The 18,225-nt window shown below is 43.4% G+C and overlaps 1 protein-coding gene across 1 annotated transcript in view; it reads right to left on the minus strand.

Moving 5' to 3' along the window:
- LOC101618217 (S-adenosyl-L-methionine-dependent tRNA 4-demethylwyosine synthase TYW1) overlaps positions 1–18,225 on the minus strand; it is a 156,685-nt gene that overhangs the window by 109,438 nt on the left and 29,022 nt on the right. The window contains exons 8-9 of the mRNA XM_045144060.1: positions 13,394–13,508; positions 2,269–2,321 (exon numbers count right to left, since the gene is read on the minus strand). Coding sequence (XP_044999995.1) covers positions 2,269–2,321; positions 13,394–13,508 — 168 coding nt within the window. The remainder of the gene's footprint in view (positions 1–2,268; positions 2,322–13,393; positions 13,509–18,225) is intronic.

Below are 18,225 nucleotides of genomic sequence, written 5' to 3' on the forward strand. Positions count from 1 at the left end.
GGCCAGCCTAGGATATGTGAGAGTCTGTCTCAGAAAAACCAAACAAACAGAAAAAAAAAAATTCACATTTGCCTAACAATCAACCAACAATTCCACTTCTAAGTATTTCCCAAGGAAAACTGACATATACACTGACAAAACATTTTATAATAAATAAATAAAAAGGAAAAAAAAACTGATTTAAAAAAAGGTTGGGCTGGAGAGATGGCTTAGCGGTTAAGCGCTTGCCTGTGAAGCCTAAGGACCCCGGTTCGAGGCTCGGTTCCCCAGGTCCCACGTTAGCTAGATGCACAAGGGGGCGCACGCGTCTGGAGTTCGTTTGCAGAGGCTGGAAGCCCTGGCGCGCCCATTCTCTCTCCCTCTATCTGTCTTTCTCTCTGTGTCTGTCGCTCTCAAATAAATAAATAAATAATTTAAAAAAAAAAAAAGAAGGTGATGGGCTGGAGAGATGGCTTAGCAGTTAAGGAACTTGCTTATAAAGCCAAGGATCCAGGTTTGAGTCCCCAGTACCCACATAAGCCAGATGCACAAGGTGGCACATACTTCTGGAGTTCGATTGCAGTGGCTAGAGGCTCTGGCATGCCCATTCTCTCCCTTTCACTGTCCCTCTCTCTCTAAAACATAAAATAAAATAAATAAGTGAAGTGAGGTGGTACACGCCTTTAATCCCAGCACTCGGGAGGCAGAGGTAGGAGGATCACTGTGAGTTCAAGGTCACCCTGAGACTACACAGTGAATTCCAGATCAGCATGAGCTAGAGTGAGAACCTACCTTAAAAAACCTAAATAAATAAATAAATAAGTGATTAATATATATCTAAGATTGTTCTCTGACCTCCACAAGCACCCAGAGGTGACCTGTTCAGAGGACTGGGCAGTAACACACTGCAACATGGATACACCTTGGAAACTGGATGCTGAGTTCATAAATTCCCTCAAAAAAAGACCACATAGTATGATATCATTCGTGGAAAATTTAAGAAAAGAACAACTCAATAATGACAATGGCAATTAGATCAATGGCTATGGAGCTACGGTGACAGCTCAGTGGTTAAAGGCACTTGCTTATAAAACTTGCCATCCCAGGGTTCAGTTCCCTACCCACCCATGTAAAGCCAATGAGCATTCACTTGGAGTGGCAAGAGACTCTGGCATGCTCCCCCCCCAACACACGCACACATAAATAAAAATTAACAGAACAATGGCTATGTGGACCAAAGGGAGGCACTGACTAGCACTGGCACAAGACAACCCTCAAGGGTGAAGACAATCACTTATATCTTCTCTGGGGTGATGCACGCCTGGGAGGACAAGGCAGGAGGGTCACCTTGACTTGCGGCCAGCCTGAACTACATACAATAAACCAATTTTTTTTGGGGGGGGGGTTTTCGAGGTAGGGTCTCACTCTGGTCCAGGCTGACCTGGAATTAACTCTGTCATCTCAGGGTGGCCTTGAACTCCTCCCGCCTCTGCCTCCTGAGTGCTGGGATTAAAGGCGTGCGCCACCACGCCCGGCTAAGTAAACCAATTTTTTGTTGTTGTTTGTTTTTCAAGGTAGAGTTCTGCTCTAGCCCAGGCTGACTTAGAATTCACTATGTAGTCTCAGGGTGGCCTTGAACTCACAGCGATCCTCCTACCTCAGCCTCCCGAGTGCTGGGATTGATTAAAGGTGTGCGTCACCACGCCTAGCTAAGTCAGTATCTCATAAAACCAAAAAAATACAAACAGAGGGCTGGGGAGATGGCTCAGCAGTTAAAGGTGCCTGGTACCAAACAAAGCCTGGAGTCCCGGGTTCAATTCTCCAGTGCGCACGTAAAGCCAGATGCACAGAGCGGTGCATGCCCACGCGCCTGGAGTTCACTTGCAGCACACCAAGCGGCCTGCAGAGCCCACACTCTCCCACTCACACTCTTGTTTGTGCTCATAAAGTACATAAAAACATAAAAATTTACTGAACTCATTTTGAAATTGCATCCACAGGTTTGTACTTTTTTTTTTTTTTTTTTTTTTTTTTTTGGTTTTTCAAGGTAGGGTCTCACTCTAGTCCAGGCTGACCTGGAATTAACTCTGTAGTGTCAGGGTGGCCTTGAACTCAAGGCGATCCTCCTACCTCTGCCTCCCAAGTGCTGGGATTAAAGGCGTGCGCCACCACGCCCGGCTATGTACTTTTTACTAAATATAAATTACATGTCAAATGGTAAGCGTGACTTCCTATGACTGCCACATAAAATTGGCACAGAATAGAACAATATGTGAATAAGGCAAATACCTTTGTCCACCTGCAGAGCTTCACACCCGAGTGAGTCCCAATCAGCTGATAACCTGAAAGTAAAATCAGAGAACATGACTGAACTGATCCCAGGCCAATATCAAAAGGTGATATTAAAATTTAACTTAAAAGTTTTTCTTTGCTTAAATTAACTTTAATTTCCTGGGATGAGAAGGCTGGTTTGGCTTATAGCTGTTTTTTTCTGAGATAGGGTCTCACTGTGTAGCCCAGGCTGGCCTTGGACTGGTGATCCTACCAAGTGCTGGAATTGCAGTTATTGAGCCACCATTCCTGATTAGGATGCAAAATTATTTAAAATATATATACAGCCAGGAGAGGTGGTACAAGCCTATAACCCCAACACCTGGAGGGTAGAGACCAACTTCAGCCACTAAATGGCAAATTCAAGGCTAGCCTGAACTAAGTGAGATGACATCTCAAAAAGGCTAAAACTGGGCTAGAGAAAGTCCACAGCAGTTAAAGGACTTGCCTGCAAAGCCTAAGGACTCTCTAGTACCCACATAAGACAGATGCACATGGTGGCACATGTGTCTGGAGTTCATTTGCAGTGGTCAGAGGCCATGGTACACCCATTTTCTCCCTTTCCCTCTCTCTCACACTAATAAATAAATAAATATATTTTCTTTCAAAAAAAAAAAAAGCTAAAAGTAGAAGCTAGGGAGATAGCTCAATGGATTAAGGGCTTGCTAAACAAGCATGAGTACCCAAATTCCAAGCCAGACACTGTGGCAAGCATTTTGTAATCCCAGCCACTCCTACTAGCAAGAAGGGAGGCAGACTGGAGAATCCTCCAGAAGCTCCCAGCCCAGCTGAGGAAAAAGCAGTGGAGAACAATGTGAGATCCTGACTGAAAGAAGTTAGAAGGCAAGGACCAACACCTGAAGGTTGTCCTCTGACCTCTACATGCACTACCATGGCCTGCACATATCACAACACACCCACAGAGAGACATGAAAAAGAAGGGAGGGAGGGAGGGAGGGAGGGAGGGAGGGAGGGAGGGAGGGAGGGAGGGAGGGAGGGAAGAAGGGGTAGGAAGAAACAAAGGGCATATGCATCTAAGGAAAGAGAATCAAAAGAAACAATAAGCTAATCTGTCACATGGGAAGGTCATGGGATGTTGAGAGCTAATGGGTCTCACAGTCCAAAACTCAATAAGCTTTAAGATTAAGAGGTGGGCAATGCAGGGACCACTGTGGATGAGGAGGTAGAAAGAATGAACCAAAGGAAGGGGAGGAATGCTTATAATACTGTCTTCCAGACACAACGTGGCTGTGGTATTCATGACCTCACAGTGGCTAATACTACCTATACAAGGCCTGCATAATAAAAGGGAAAAATGATGATATCAAAATAGGAGAGAGACTAGTTAGAAAGAAGAAAGGATTCAAGGGCTAGAAGATGACTTAGTGGCAAAGATGCTTGCCTACAAAGGCAACCGACTTAGGTTCAATTCCCTAGGACCCACAGCGAGATGTACAAGGTGGCACATGTGTCTGGAATTCGTGTGCAGTGGGTGGAGGCCCTGGCACACCCATTCCTTCCGTTTCTCTCTCTCTCAAATAAATAAAATACTAAAAAGAAAGAAGAAGGGATTCAATGAAGGGAGAATTTAGAAAGGGGGAAAAGGAGGTTTAATGGAAAAGAATTGTGATTGTAGTATATAGTCAATACGTATGGAAGTTGTCAATAAAAAGTTTTAAAAAATAACAATAACAAAAAATATCTGGGGCACACTTTCTTGTTCCTGTTGTCCACCTGATGTTGGCCAGGAGGTAATGTCCACCCTCTGCTCATGCCATTGTTTTCCCCTGTCATCATGGAGCTTCCCTGAAGTCTGTAAGGCAAAATAAACCCTTTTTTTCCCACCAAAAAAAGAAAAGAAAAGATCTGAGTGGGATGTGGTGGCGCATACTTTTAAGCCCAGCACTCGGGAGGCTGAGGTAGGAGGGTCACTGTGAGTTAGAGGCCAGCCAGAGACTACATAGTGAGTTTCAGGTCAGCCTGGGCAAGGGCAAGACCCTACATCAAAAAAAAAAAAAAAAAAAAAAAACAATGATCTGAGCAACAAACAAACCTAGCCAAAAACATATAGTACTTTTCGTTCTTTCTTTCTCTCCACACACACCCCCAACCTCTCTGTTGTCATATGTTCACCATACAAGGTGACAGGTTTCATAAAGTCAATTTCACATATACACATCATGTCCTCTAACCATATTCATCCCTTGCTGCTCCCTTTTTTCCCTTCTTCTCTGTCCCACCTGTCCCCCCTAGACAATCTCCTTTCAACTTTCATGTTATACAAATGGTGTTTTTTTGTTTTGGTGGGGGTGTTATGGTATGTGCACATGTATATATGTATATACTATGCACTCGCCTGCAGTGACCAGAGTGGAATGTTGGGTGTCCTATGTCATTACACTTGCACCTGTCCTAATTTGAGCCAGAGTCCCTTACTGATTACAGAGTTTGTGATTTTTTTCACAAGCTCTGCTGATTCTTGGAGCTGTACTCCCCTCCAGGACTGGGGTTACAGATGACCACAGCCATGTCCAGCTATTTATGTATATTCTGGGAACAAACTCCAGCAGTGTGTCAGGCTTCCTCAGGCTTGCATAGAAAGTGCTCTAAACTGCTAAGCCATCTCTCCAACCCACATGTAAATGATTTTACACAACTACACAAAACACAGTATCTTCGAAGGAGAAAAAAATGTGGGCTGGGCGTGGTGGCACACACCTTTAATCCCAACACTCGGGAGGTAGAGGTAGGAGGATCGCCATGAGTTGAGGCCACTCTGAGACTACACAGTGAATTCCAGGTCAGCCTGGGCTACAGTGAGACCCTACCTAGAAGAAAAAAAGAAAAGAAAAGAAAATGTGGTATTTAGGACTGGAGAGATAGCTTTAGTTAAAGTGCTTGCCTAACGACCCAGGTTTGATTCCCCAGAACCCACGCAAGCCAAGTGCACATGGTGGTGCATTGTGTCTAAAGTTCATCTGCAGTGACTATAGGCCCTGACCCAACCATTTTCTCTTTCTCCCCACTACCTCTCCCTCATAAATATGTGATAGTTGTCTTTTTTTTTTTTTTTTTTTTTTTTTGGTTTTTCAAGGTAGGGTCTCACTCTAGCCTAGGCTGACCTGGGATTCACAACGGAGTCTCAGAGTGGCCTCGAGCTCACGGCAATCCTCCCACCTCTGCAAACCAAGGGCTGGGATTAAAGGTGTGCGCCACCATGCCCGGCTGATATTTGTCTTTTTAAGTATGGCTTATTTCACTTAACATGATCTCCAGTTGCTTGCAAACATAATTTCATTCCTTTTTTAATTTTTTTAAATTTCATTTATTTATTAGAGACAGAGACTGAGAAAGAAAGAGGGAAAGAGAGAGAAAGAATGGCCATGCCAGGGCCTCTAGCCACTGCAAACGAACTCCAAATGCATCTGCCTCCTTATGCATCTGGCTTACATGGGACCTGGAGAGCCTAACCTGGGTCCTTAGGCTTTGTAGGAAAGTTCCTTAACTGCTAAGCTATCTCTCCAGCCCCATAATTTCATTCTTAATGCTTGAATAAAACTCCATTGTGCATCCATAATCACACTTCCATTCTTCTGTTCACAGATAACTCAGTCTAATTCTTAGCTATCTTAGCTCTTGTGTACAGTGTGAGTAGCTCTGTAGTATATGTCTTTTAAAATTCTTTCAGGACTGGAGAGTTGGCTCGGTGGTTAAGGCATTTGCCCATAAAACCTAACTACACAAGTTCAATTCTCCAGCACCCTTGTAAAGCCAGATGCATAAAGTGGCCCATGCATCTGGAATTTGTTTACAGTGGCTGGCTACCCTGGTGTTCCCATTTTCTATGTGTGTGTGTGTCTATACTGGGTGTTGTGGCACACACCTTTAATCCCAGCACTCAGAAGGCTGGGGTAGAAGGCTTGCTATGATTTTGAGGCCACCCTGAGACTAACATAGTAAATTCCAGGTCAGCCTAGACTAGAGAGAGACCCTACCTTGGGGGGAAAAAAAAGTATTTTCAGTATAATGTCCAAGAGTAGTATAGTTGAATAATATGGTACTTATATTTTTAGTTTTTTGAGGAACCTCCAAACTGATTTACATGTAGCTGCACTAATTTATATTCCCACCAGCAGCATATAAGGGTCCCAATTTCCCTCCACATCCTCACCACCATTTGTTGTATGCCTTTTTAATACAGCCATTCTGACTAGGGTAAGATGGAATCTCAATGTAATGGTATTGTTTCTAAAAAAAATCTTTGTAATTGTGGTGTGTGTGTGTGTGTGTATGTGTGTGTGTGTGTGTGTTGAATACAGGCATGCATGTGGGGGACAGAGAATAGCTGCAGATGTTAGTCCTTGTCTTCCATCTTGTTTGAGACAGGGTCTCATTATTTGCTGCTGTGTACAACAGGCTGGCTGGCCCACAAGCATCCAGGGATTCTCCTGTGTCCACCTTCCACCTCAACCCAGGTGTGCTTTAAGTGAGCTTCAGGCCATTATGTGTGAACCATAAGTGTTTTTATAACTGAGCCATCTCCCAAGCCCTGGATGTCATTTTAATCTGTAATTCCCTAATGGCTAAAGATGTTGAAATTCCTTTAGATGTGATTGTTAGCCATTTGCATGTCATCTTTTTACAACTATCTGTGCATTTCATTAGCCCATTTGTTGATTGATTTACTTGGGTTTTATATTTTAGTCTTTTGAGGTCTTTCTCTTGAATATCCTATGGAACAACTGTAAAAATATGCCATAACACAAAAGAAGAAAGAAAAATTTTTTTTAAAAAAGTAACAATACATGTCACACTGATAACAGAACTCTAATCAGTCACTCGTCTTTGAAGAAGAAAGGAAGGAAGGAAAAATCATATTGGCAAGAAGAGATTAAAACAAACAAATGGGGGCTGGAGAGATGGCTTAGCGGTTAAGCACTTGCCGGTGAAGCCTAAAGACCCCGGTTCGAGGTTCGATTCCCCAGGACCCACATTAACCAAATGCACAAGGGGGTACATGCATCTGGAGTTCATTTGCAGTGGCTAGAGGACCTGGCATGCCCATTCTCTCTCTCTCTCTCTCTCTCCCTCTCTCTCTCTCCCTCTCTCTCTCCCCCTCTCTCTCTCTTGCTCTTAAATAAATAAATAAATAAAATAAAATAAAATAAAATAAACAAAAAAAATGGTGACCCATAAAGCGAACAAGGGAATTGGATTCTGGGAACCTCAACCTAACAGGAATTCTCACTACCACTCCACAACCTATTACTTAAAATTTCAGACACAGAAAGCACAAAAGAAAAAACTGTACCATAGTAATCTCATTTCCCTTTGAAATAACTAGAAGGGCAAACAAGTATAACACTGACGTCAAAACGTGCTCAATAAAGTTTCTCAGGTGGCTTCAATCGACAAGCCATAGTCATCGTGAGTTTCTTGCACAAAGCAGGAAAACGAGGCACACAGGAGTGCGGCTGGAAGCTGGTGAGTGCATCAGCGGCTGGTTCAACACACACATTCTGAAAATGACAACAGATGGACTGATGCCACCAAGGGTTACAAGTCTCTAGAGGCTCACTTACAGAGCTCTGCCTTTTATCGTCTTCTACACTGATGTAAGCATCTTACGTGAAAATAAGCAAGGCCCTGCTTATACTCTCAGACAAGGAACTCAACCCAACCAAAGAAGCAGTCTAGGGCACAAAATAAGCATTTAAGGGTGCCAGAGAAAATTCCAGGTCTTCTCTTGGATTCCTGTGTTAAGTTGCTGGTACAGCTAGCATAGAAATCACAAAGTAAGCCAGGTGTGGTGTTTAATGCCTATAATCCCAGTACTTAAGAGCCTGAGACAGGAGGACTGTTACAAGATCAAGGCTAGCCTGGGCTACAGAGTGAGACCTTGTCCCCAAAAGCACAAAAGAAGGTGGCACAGATAAACACATCTAAATCCCAGCACGTGGAAGGTAGAGGTAGGAGAATCAGAGGTTCAAGGTCATCATCAGCAAATTCAAGGCCAGCCTGGGCAACATGAGACCATCTCAGGAAAATAAAAGAAAGGAAAGGAAAAGGGAAAGAAATCATGCTTTATTTTATCTGTTTTTTAAATCTCTCCAAAGATAGAGTTTTGTAAACTTGGGCATTTAGGTGTGAAAACAGTACCTGCACAGAACAGGGCAGTAACATCTGTTGTTGGCCACAATACAATGCCAAGACAAGCCAACAGTTACACAGCTGCTGAAAATCACGGTGCAGAGCTCTTTTTCCAGCCAAGATAGAACAAGTTTTGTTATTCCACCTAATGCACCAAAAAGTGGGAAAAACATCTGAAATAACAATTCTCAGGACATGAAGTACCATGTCAGAAGGGACAGTAACCCCAGAGAAGGAAACAAATAGAGTGAACCCAGGCAATTCCCCTGCATTCTGTCCTGAACAGTTCTAAGGCACCACTGCAGAGCCAAGCAACAAGTCAAAACCCAAATAAAAGAAATGTGAAGAAAACTTCACTTACACACTAGAGGCTGAGGCAGGAGAATCTTGTTCACAGCCAGCCTGGGCTACACAGCAATGGATTTGTTGAATGGAGGAAATGAAGCTGTGAATGTGTGGGCTGTGTTGAGGGGGAGACTCGGTGGCTCTAAGGTTTGAAGAACTGAGTGAAAAAGAGAAGAAAGTTGCACACACTCAGAAGGCTGCAGAGGTTCCAAGCAGGTATATGACTGAGTCTTTATTAGGGCACATATGAGAGAATGCCTGTGATGCCTAATCTTCACTGTCAACTTGACTGGACTTAGACTCCCCAGGGAAAAACACCTCTGGACATACTTATGAGATCGTTTCCAGAAAAGTTGAACCAAGGAGGGAAGAAACACCTTAGGTGTGGGCAGTGCCACCCACTGAATAAAGAAGAAAGTGAGCTGAGAACCAGCATTCATCTCTCTGCCTCCTGACTGCAGACACAATGGGACCAGTGGCCTCATGCTCCCGCACCATGCCCTCCTGCCACAATGGATAATACCTCAAACTAGGAGTCAGAATACACCCTTCTTTCCTTACATGGCTTTTGTCAGATATTTTTGTGCAGCCACGTGGAGAAAAAGTACTACTAAAATAGCTGAAAAAAAGGAGGCTGGAGAGATGGCTTAGCGGCTAAGGCATTTGCCTGCAAAGCCAAAGGACCCAGGTTCAATTCCCCAGGACCCACATAAGCCAGATGCACAAGGGGGTGCATGCGTCGAGAGTTCATTTGCAGTGGTTGGAGGCTCTGGTACGCCCATTCTCTCTCACTCTCTCTCTACCTGCCTATTTCTATATCTCTCTCTGAAATAAATAAATAAAATTTTTTTTTTAATATCCAAAAAGAAGAACAAGTATGTTTGCCTTGCATGTACAGCAATCTGAGAGCTCAAGATGCACAGGGTCTTGGGTAGAGTACATAGGAGTAGTTTTGCCTCGACAATGAGGAATATCTAATTAGCCCTATGAGCTGCCTCTGGTCTCGTCATGCAAGTCATGAGTTTCAAAAGTCCAACTCTTTCCAAATAACCTGTATGTGTTCCAAAAAATGTTCAAAAATATGTTCATAAGTATGTTTATACAAAAATATCCAGCAACTAATGAAGTGTAATTGGGCTTGCCAGCCAATTAAAGACAATATGCAAGTAAAAGCATACAAACACGCAGGAAAACATGACCCTTCGTGGGAGAAGTAATCAGTCAACCCAAACTGACTTAGAAATGACCCAAACATCAGCATATGAAGACACACAAGTTTTAACTGTATCTTATAGGCTCAAGAAGTTAAGAGATATTGCTAAAGACATCATAGGCTGTGGTGGTCACAAGACATCAGAATATCAATGCTGGAACCGAAAGGGAAACTAGCTCCCTCTTGGCTAACCCTCAGTGCTGGAAAGCCCTGTGAGAGCCGCTGAAGCAGGGAACCCTGTAAACTACAAAACCAACCAGCAGGACAAGAAGGACACACTTGTGCAAAAGTGGCACACAGCCTCTACGGGTAACCAACTGCTCTCTAATTGGACATGAGGACCGCTCAGTGGGAGAGAACCCATATCTGGTACTGAAAACCAAGTCAGAATCCCATGGTCAGGAAATTCAGACTTCAGACAGAAAACTCTACTGCTCTCTGGAGAACAAGAGTGGGCTTGCATACCAAAAAATAATCTCTCAAATAACTTTGAATACCCACTTTAACCCAGCTGCTCTCACTCTTAGTTAAAGAATCTGGGCTGGAGAGATGGCTTAGCGGTTAAGTGCTTGCCTGTGAAGCCTAAGGACCCCGGTTCGAGGCTCGATTCCCCAGGACCCAGGTTAGCCAGATGCACAAGGGGGCGCACGCGTCTGGAGTTTGTTTGCAGTGGCTGGAGGCCCTGGCACGCCCATTCTCTCTCTCTCTCTCTCTCTCTCTCTCTCTCTCTCTCTCTCTCTCTCTCTGTCACTCTCAAATTAAAAAAAAAAAAAAAAAAAAAAAAAAAAAAACAACATTAAAAAGAATCTACTTTGGCCAGGCGTGGTGGCACACGCCTTTAATCCCAGCCCTTGGGAGGCAGAGGTAGGAAGATCGTTGTGAGTTCGAGGCCACCTTGAGACTCCATACTGAATTCCAGGCCAGCCTGGGCTAGAGTGAGACCCTACCTCGAAAAACCAAAAAAAAAAAAAAGAATCTACTTTGTTTTACAGATGACAAAGAAAATGGATGAGAACCACGATCCCATCAATAAGACAGGAAGCTAGCCAACTGTCCACCACAAGATGTGCTACCTCTACCACACTGCCCAGGGCCCAGGAGAAACTGCACAGAAAATGGTGACATGAACATTGTTCTTACTGTTTAGCCTAACAACCAGCCCCAGGGTGATAGTGACAGACACACAGTGATCAATCAAAACCCAGCAAAGCAGAAATCCAGAGGCTATAGAGAACCCAATATTCAATCAGACTGCCAAAAGGCCTCCCATGGTTCAGGAAACATTGTGGAAGAGGGGGTGAAAAGATTGTAAGAGCCACAGAGTGATTAAGAATATCCTGAGGCACAGTGCCCCTGCTACCCCAAGGGACTGACTAAGGTCTTCATGACCCCACAGTGAATACTATAACCCCAGTAAGGAGAGCCCCTAGGGTACCAAGAGCAGGGACAGGGGGATAAAAGAGTACAACCTGTTATATATATAAAATAAAATTAAAAAGTGAAGAATCAAGGGCTGGAGAGATGACTTGATGGTTAAAGTACTTGCCTGTGAAGCCTAAGGACACAGGTTTGATTCCCCAGTACCCATGTTCCCGAGATACATAAGGTGACACAGGCATCTGGAATTTGTTTGCAATGGCTAGAAGCCCTAGTGTGTCCATTCTCTCTCTCTATCTCCCCCCAACCCCCCATTCTCTCTCAAATAAATAATACAATATTTAAAAAACAAGAAAAAAAAAATTTCCAGCCAAAGTTACACACACCTTTAATCCCAGCACTCAGGAGGCAGAGGCAGGAGGATCACCATGAGCTTGAGGCCACCATGAGACTACGTAGTAAATTCCAGGTCAGCCTGAGCTAGACACTACCTCAGAAAAAATAAATTAATTAATAAATAAAGTGAAAAAATCCTAGTTTACATTCAGAGAACTAAAAAAAAAGTTAAGAGACATACGTGATTTTTTTAAATATGCAAAGTGAATGCCTGGAAAACATGAAAAAAAAGAAAAAGCCTGCATTAAGACACATGATACCAGCTGTGATCATTAATCTCAATTGTTAACTTGCTAGGTAGGATTTAGAATCAACATGGAAAAAAAGTCTTTGGATTTTTCCGTAAGGGATTTTCTAAGTTAGGTTAGTTGATTTCAGATTTGAAAGAGTTTGGGAGGTGGTGGGACTGTGGAAGGTGGGGTCTAGATGGAGGAAGTACGTAACTGGGAGTGTGGCTGGATCTTGCCTTGGCTTCTTCCTGTCTCCCACTCTCTGCTTCCTGTCTGCCATGATGTGAGCAGCTCCACTCTTCTTCCTTAGTTACTATGAGGTGAACAGTGTCTGCATGCAATCTCGCAGCCATGAGGTTCTGCCTCACTACAGGTCTATTAACATGGAACCAAGCGACCAAGGACCAAACCCTTTGACCCTGTGAGCTAAACACATGGTAGAAAAGAAGCTAAAAATTGAACTGAACCGCTGAGGAGCTCAAACTTATCTTGGTCAGCAGATGGAAAAATCTCAAAGGAGGAACTGTCTAGAAAGGGCCCAAAGGGGCAATAAGGAAAGATAGTTTAGGCTACAACCAAGTAAAATGGAGTTCATTGTTAGGGTGGCCTGACTATAGAAATGATTGATATGCAAATTGCCACATCTTGTTTGGCACTTAACCCTCTCCTTGGCTATGAAAACTATAAAATGGAAATTAAATCTCAGCTTGGGGCCAGAGCTTCTTTGGAGGGCAACCTCAAGCTCTTTGGCCCCTGGAAAATAAACTCCTCTACTTTCACTCATGCTGGCGTTGGAGTGATCTTTCCAGAGAATTTCTACAACAAACACATGTTTCTTCCTTTGTTATTTACCTGTCTTGTTACTGAGACAAAATACATGACAAAAATCAATTTAGGGGAGAAAGGGCTAACTTCACCTTACAGTTCCAGGGCATGTGTCCATTGTGGAAGGTGCTTGAGACAAATGTCACCATTCAGTCCAAAAGTGAGGAAGCAGAAGGAAGTGATGCTGGTTCTTAACCAGCTCCCACCTTTTTATTCAGCCCAGATGCTGCCCACATTCAGGATGCATTGTCCTGCCTCAATTAATTTTGGCACGCCCAGAGACTACCTGAATGAAGTAATCCCTCACAGGTGATTCTAGGCCCTGTCAAGTTGACAATAAGCAGAAACCATCACACCTCCCTAAAGCTACTTTTTGCAGGTAACTGATCACAGCAACGTAGTCATGCCTGACTGATGCACACAGCAACATTAGCTAGAGAAACTTTAGCTTTCTTTCCTTTGGCAATGCTATTTTACATTTCCACTCTCAGCATGAATCTAGGGTGAACAAGAGTGTGGCAATGTGACAGTCCTTGCAGGAGCTCACCTTGCTTAGTCAGGGCTTCTCGGAGAGCAGGAGTTATCATAGCTCGTCCTTTGTTGTCTTCATTCTTTTCCGTATTCCTTAACACACTAGCTTTCTCGTCCTGATCATTTTCTCTCTGTATAAAATTTGGAAAATAAAAGACAGAATTGGTAATGAGCAAGGAAAAAGACCATCACAATAACTAAAAACACCTTGCGAGAAGGAAAAAGCTGACAGCAAAGTACAGCCTAGACATAGCACTCTGCAAAGGGACCAGATTTTCAGTGAGACAATGATCTAAAGACACGGTGGTCATTAAATAATTCAGTGACCATGGAAACACATGTATCCACCAAACTAAATCAACAGCTCACTTGTCTAGCAACAATCTAAGCACTGGTAGACAGTAACTGATTTTCTCTGAATTTTACTTTCCTCATATGAAAAAATGAAAGTAGAATATTCAGTGATGTTTTTCTAAACCAAAGTACTTCTTCTTCTATAAATAGTTTAATAAAATAATAACTGGAATCTTTCAGTAAGTTGTAGTTCCTACCTGAGCGTAATGGCACACATACCTGTAATCCTACTGAGGAGGCTGAGGCAGAAGAATCAAGAATTCAAGGCTAGCCTGGTCTACAAAACATAATCTTGTTTCAAAACAATCAAGGGCTGGGCCTTTAACTCAGTGGTAGAGAGTCTGCCTGGTATGCATGAAGCCCTGAGTTCAATTCTCAATACTATATATCCTGTTACTAATTACTCCCGTAAACCTCAAAGACAAGTGAAAACAGTGCTTTATAAGCTGCCCAGTGACCGTTTCTCAGAGACAAGTCATTCCATCTCCACTACTTATCACTCAACACCCCAATAGTCCCATAGGGAAAATACCCCTTCAGTGACAGAAAAAACATATTTAAGAAATCTGGGCTGGAGAGAGAGTTCAGTGGCTAGCAATGCTTGCTTGCAAGCTAGCTGGTCCAAGTTTGATTCCCCAGTACTCACATAAAATCAAACACACAAAGTGGCACAGACATCTTGTGTAGTCTGCAGTGAACAGAAGCCCTGGAGCACCCATTCTCTTTATCTAGCTATCTATCTCTCAAATAAATAATATTTTTTAATGGAAAAGAAATGGGGGGGGTAAAACTACAGCTCAGTGGTAGCACATTTACTCAGTATGCACAAGAGCCTGGGTTCAATCCTCAGTCTTGGTAAGGGAAAGAAGCAAAGCAAAGCAATATGGAGTATAATATAAGATCAGTGTATTTATTCACTTTGGCATTGATTGCTGTCACAAGCCCTTGCATCACAGTAGTCTTGTATTCACTGTAAATATATATTACAAGGTGGCCCTCATTCACCTCTCACTACTTTCTTCCTCTCTTTTTACATCCCATATCACACACACACACACACACACACACACACGTAATACATGTTTAAGTTATCTCTACATCTCTTTGGAAGACAACAGAGAAGTCTTAACTTCAGGAAAAAGCCTGTACTGTTCTACAGGGGACATACACCAAGGCTTACTAAGAACTGCAGAAATCCAAGATGACGTACTGTGGCAGCCTCACCACCAAGCCCCAGACGACCTTCAGTATGCCTCTTTCCTACGTCTAGACACCAGTCCACTGAGCTGGTGAGTAGACTATGCAATGCCTTTCCTCTGAAATAAGAACACCTCACATATGATATAATGTTTGACCTCTGCTTCAAGCTAAAGCAAAAAGGGATGGATACATGAAGGGTGGGTGAGGGAGGCTGGTGCATGGTTTGATGTCTCAAAAGTCTGGGCTACACTCTACCACTCAATTTACTTGTGTGAATATTCCAAGCTCCCCATAATAAGAGTTTTAAAAAGATAAGGATTTTTTTGTTTGTTTGTTTGATTTTTCAAGGGTCTTACTCCAGACCAGGCTGACCTGGAACTCACTTTAGGCCCAGGCTGGCCTCTAATTCACAGCAATCCTCCTACCTTGACCTCACAAGTGCTAGGACTAAAGGCATTCACCACTGTGCCCAGGTAAAATGAAGATTTTTATTTTACTTTATTTATTTGGAGAGAGAGAAAAAAAAAAAAGGAGGTGGGGAGAAAAACGGGTGTATCAGGACTTGCTGCCACTGCAAATGACCTCCTGACACATGCACCACTTTGTGCATCTGGCTTTACATGGACACTGGGGAATTGAACCCAAGATGTAATGCTTTACAAGTAAATACCTCTAACTGCTGAGCCATCCCTCCAGCCCCTAAGATGAAGATTTTTAAAATAGCTCACTGTGATGTCACAAAACTGAGGCAAAAGAATGGAGAAATTCAAGGACAGCTTGGGCTACATAATGAGACCATGTCAAAAAGGAAGAATGGGTGCTGGGGAGATGGCTCAGTGGTAAAGTGCTTGCCATACAAGCATGAAGACCTGAACCTGGGTCCCCAGCTCTGGGGAGGTAGAGACAAGGAATCCCTGGGACTGACTGGCTAGCTAGTGTAGTGACATAGATGGTGAGCTGTAGGTTCAGTGAGTGACTGTCTCAGAGTAAGATAGAGAACAACTGAGAAAAACCCTTCACGTTGACCTCTGGCCTCTATAGGGTATGTTCATGCATGTGCACATGTATACACACACACACACACACACACACACGCACGCACGCACACATGTAGACACACCTGGGATACATGAGATTAAACGAGGGAAGAAGAGAAGGAGGGAAGAAGGAATGTAAAATCAGTACACCCACAGAAAGCAAAGCAATGCACTTTGAGGTTAATTTCCCCACCTTCTCTGTTACTTGCTCTGAAAAAAAAAAAAAAAAGGCTGAGAAAGGGCACTTTGGTTCAGATGCACCATATGAGAAAAGTAACCTGCAGCTAAGCTCTGTCCTCCAAATGGCTAAATATACTCACAATGCAAAGCTAATGAGAAAGCTGCCTGTTAACTAGTGTTTATAACCACACATTTCCAGATGGAACTGAAATAAAACTGTATAAACAAACATTAGTCACTTGTTCTTATCAATAATAAAAGTAATTTAAAGCTAGGAATTTTGTAGGAGTTAAAAGACTCCAGTTATTATTTTATTAAACTATTCTGAGACAGAAGAAAAAAATACTTTGGCTTAAAAATCTGAGCTGGGGATGTGGCTTAGTTGGTATGGCGCGAGCCTAGCATATATGAATCCCTGGGCTCAATCCCCAGCACTGATATCATAAACTGGGCCTGGTGATGCATGCCTGTAATCCCAGCACTTGGAAGGTGAAGGCAAAAGAATTAAGAGTTCAAGATCATCCCTGGCTACATACAAGGGGTACATGAGACCCTGTTTCAAATTCAAAACAAAAACTCTAAGTGAGCACTCAAAGCAAAGGAGTATACTTGGAAATAAGCTGGTGGAAGAAAATGAACTCAGCTCAACCGCAAGAGCACTTGAAATGCCGAAGGAGTGATTCCAGCAAGTCACTGAGACCCCTCTACTAACCACGCAAAAACTGACAGGATACAGCAGTCACCAGAGAACATCGCTAGCTCATTTGCCAGCCCCAGAGTTCATATAAATCACAACTGGACTTAGCTCATGACAGTGGCCTCTGGCCACGGTGGGAGGGCTGCACAAACACCCTCTTTTGATACTCAATAGAAACTTCTGGCCCCTATAAGATGAATCCAGTAACACCATCCACGTTCTATCACTAGACAAATGAGCAGTTACAACATATGAGTGTTGCCCTTCCAGCTCCACTTGTAGAGGACATAATAGGTACCATGCACTCGGACACACACTGACCACTTCTTCCCTACCATACTGCTCCATCTTCTCTCCCACACAGTGCCAACTTCATTTCTCAACAGATGCCGGGAATTTTGGCACCACTCACATTCTATTTTTTTATTTTTTAATGAGAGAGAGAGGGAGCAAGAGAGAGAATTGGTACGCCAGGGCCTCCAGCCACTGACTGAACTCCAGACACGATGCACGCCGTTGTATGCACGCATGACCTTAGTCACGTGTCACCTTGTGCATCTGGCTTACATGAGATCTGGGGAGTCAAACATGGGTCCTTAGGCTTCACAGGCAAGTGCCTTAAGCGCTAAACCATCTCTCCAGCCCACCATTCACATTCTAAATCTATTCTCCCAAATGCAAATGCTATGGCTGTCTCTGGATAGAATACACCATGAAACACCATGCAGATCTACATTCTAAGGTATTTATTCATAGCTATTAAATGCTCCACATAAAAATAAGTGAAAGCCCCAGCTCTCTCCTGTTTACCCCATTATACGACAAGTAACAGAGTTCTAGCTTAAACCTGCAATACAATGATTCTATCCATCCACAACGCCACTGGCAAGTGCACTTGGTAGTGCATGCCCGCCATCCTAATGCTCTAGAGGTAAAGGCAGGAAGATCCAGAGTTCAACTTATGCTCAGTTACATAGCAGTTCAAGAATAGCCTGGGCTACACAAGACCCTATCTTGGGAGGGTCTGGAGAGATGGAGAAAGCACTCACTGTACCAGCATGACAATCAGAGTTCACACCCTCAGTCAGAACCACATAAATGTGAACACAGTAGCACACACCTGTAATCCCAGCATGCCTATGGTAAGATGAGAAGCAGAGACAAATGAATCCCTGGAAACTCACAGGCCAGTCACCCTGGAGAACAGAGCAGTCAACACGTGACCATGCCTCAAAGTAAGGACCGACACCTGGAGGTTGTCCTCTGACCTCCACACATGTGCCATGGCACACACACATTCATACTTTCACACACACACAAACATCCACATACACTGACAAGACTGTATGGATCTTGTAACTAGTGGAAGAGTGTTGTAAT

Source organism: Jaculus jaculus, chromosome 2 (genome assembly GCF_020740685.1).
Source record: "Jaculus jaculus isolate mJacJac1 chromosome 2, mJacJac1.mat.Y.cur, whole genome shotgun sequence".
Taxonomy (NCBI): domain Eukaryota; kingdom Metazoa; phylum Chordata; class Mammalia; order Rodentia; family Dipodidae; genus Jaculus; species Jaculus jaculus.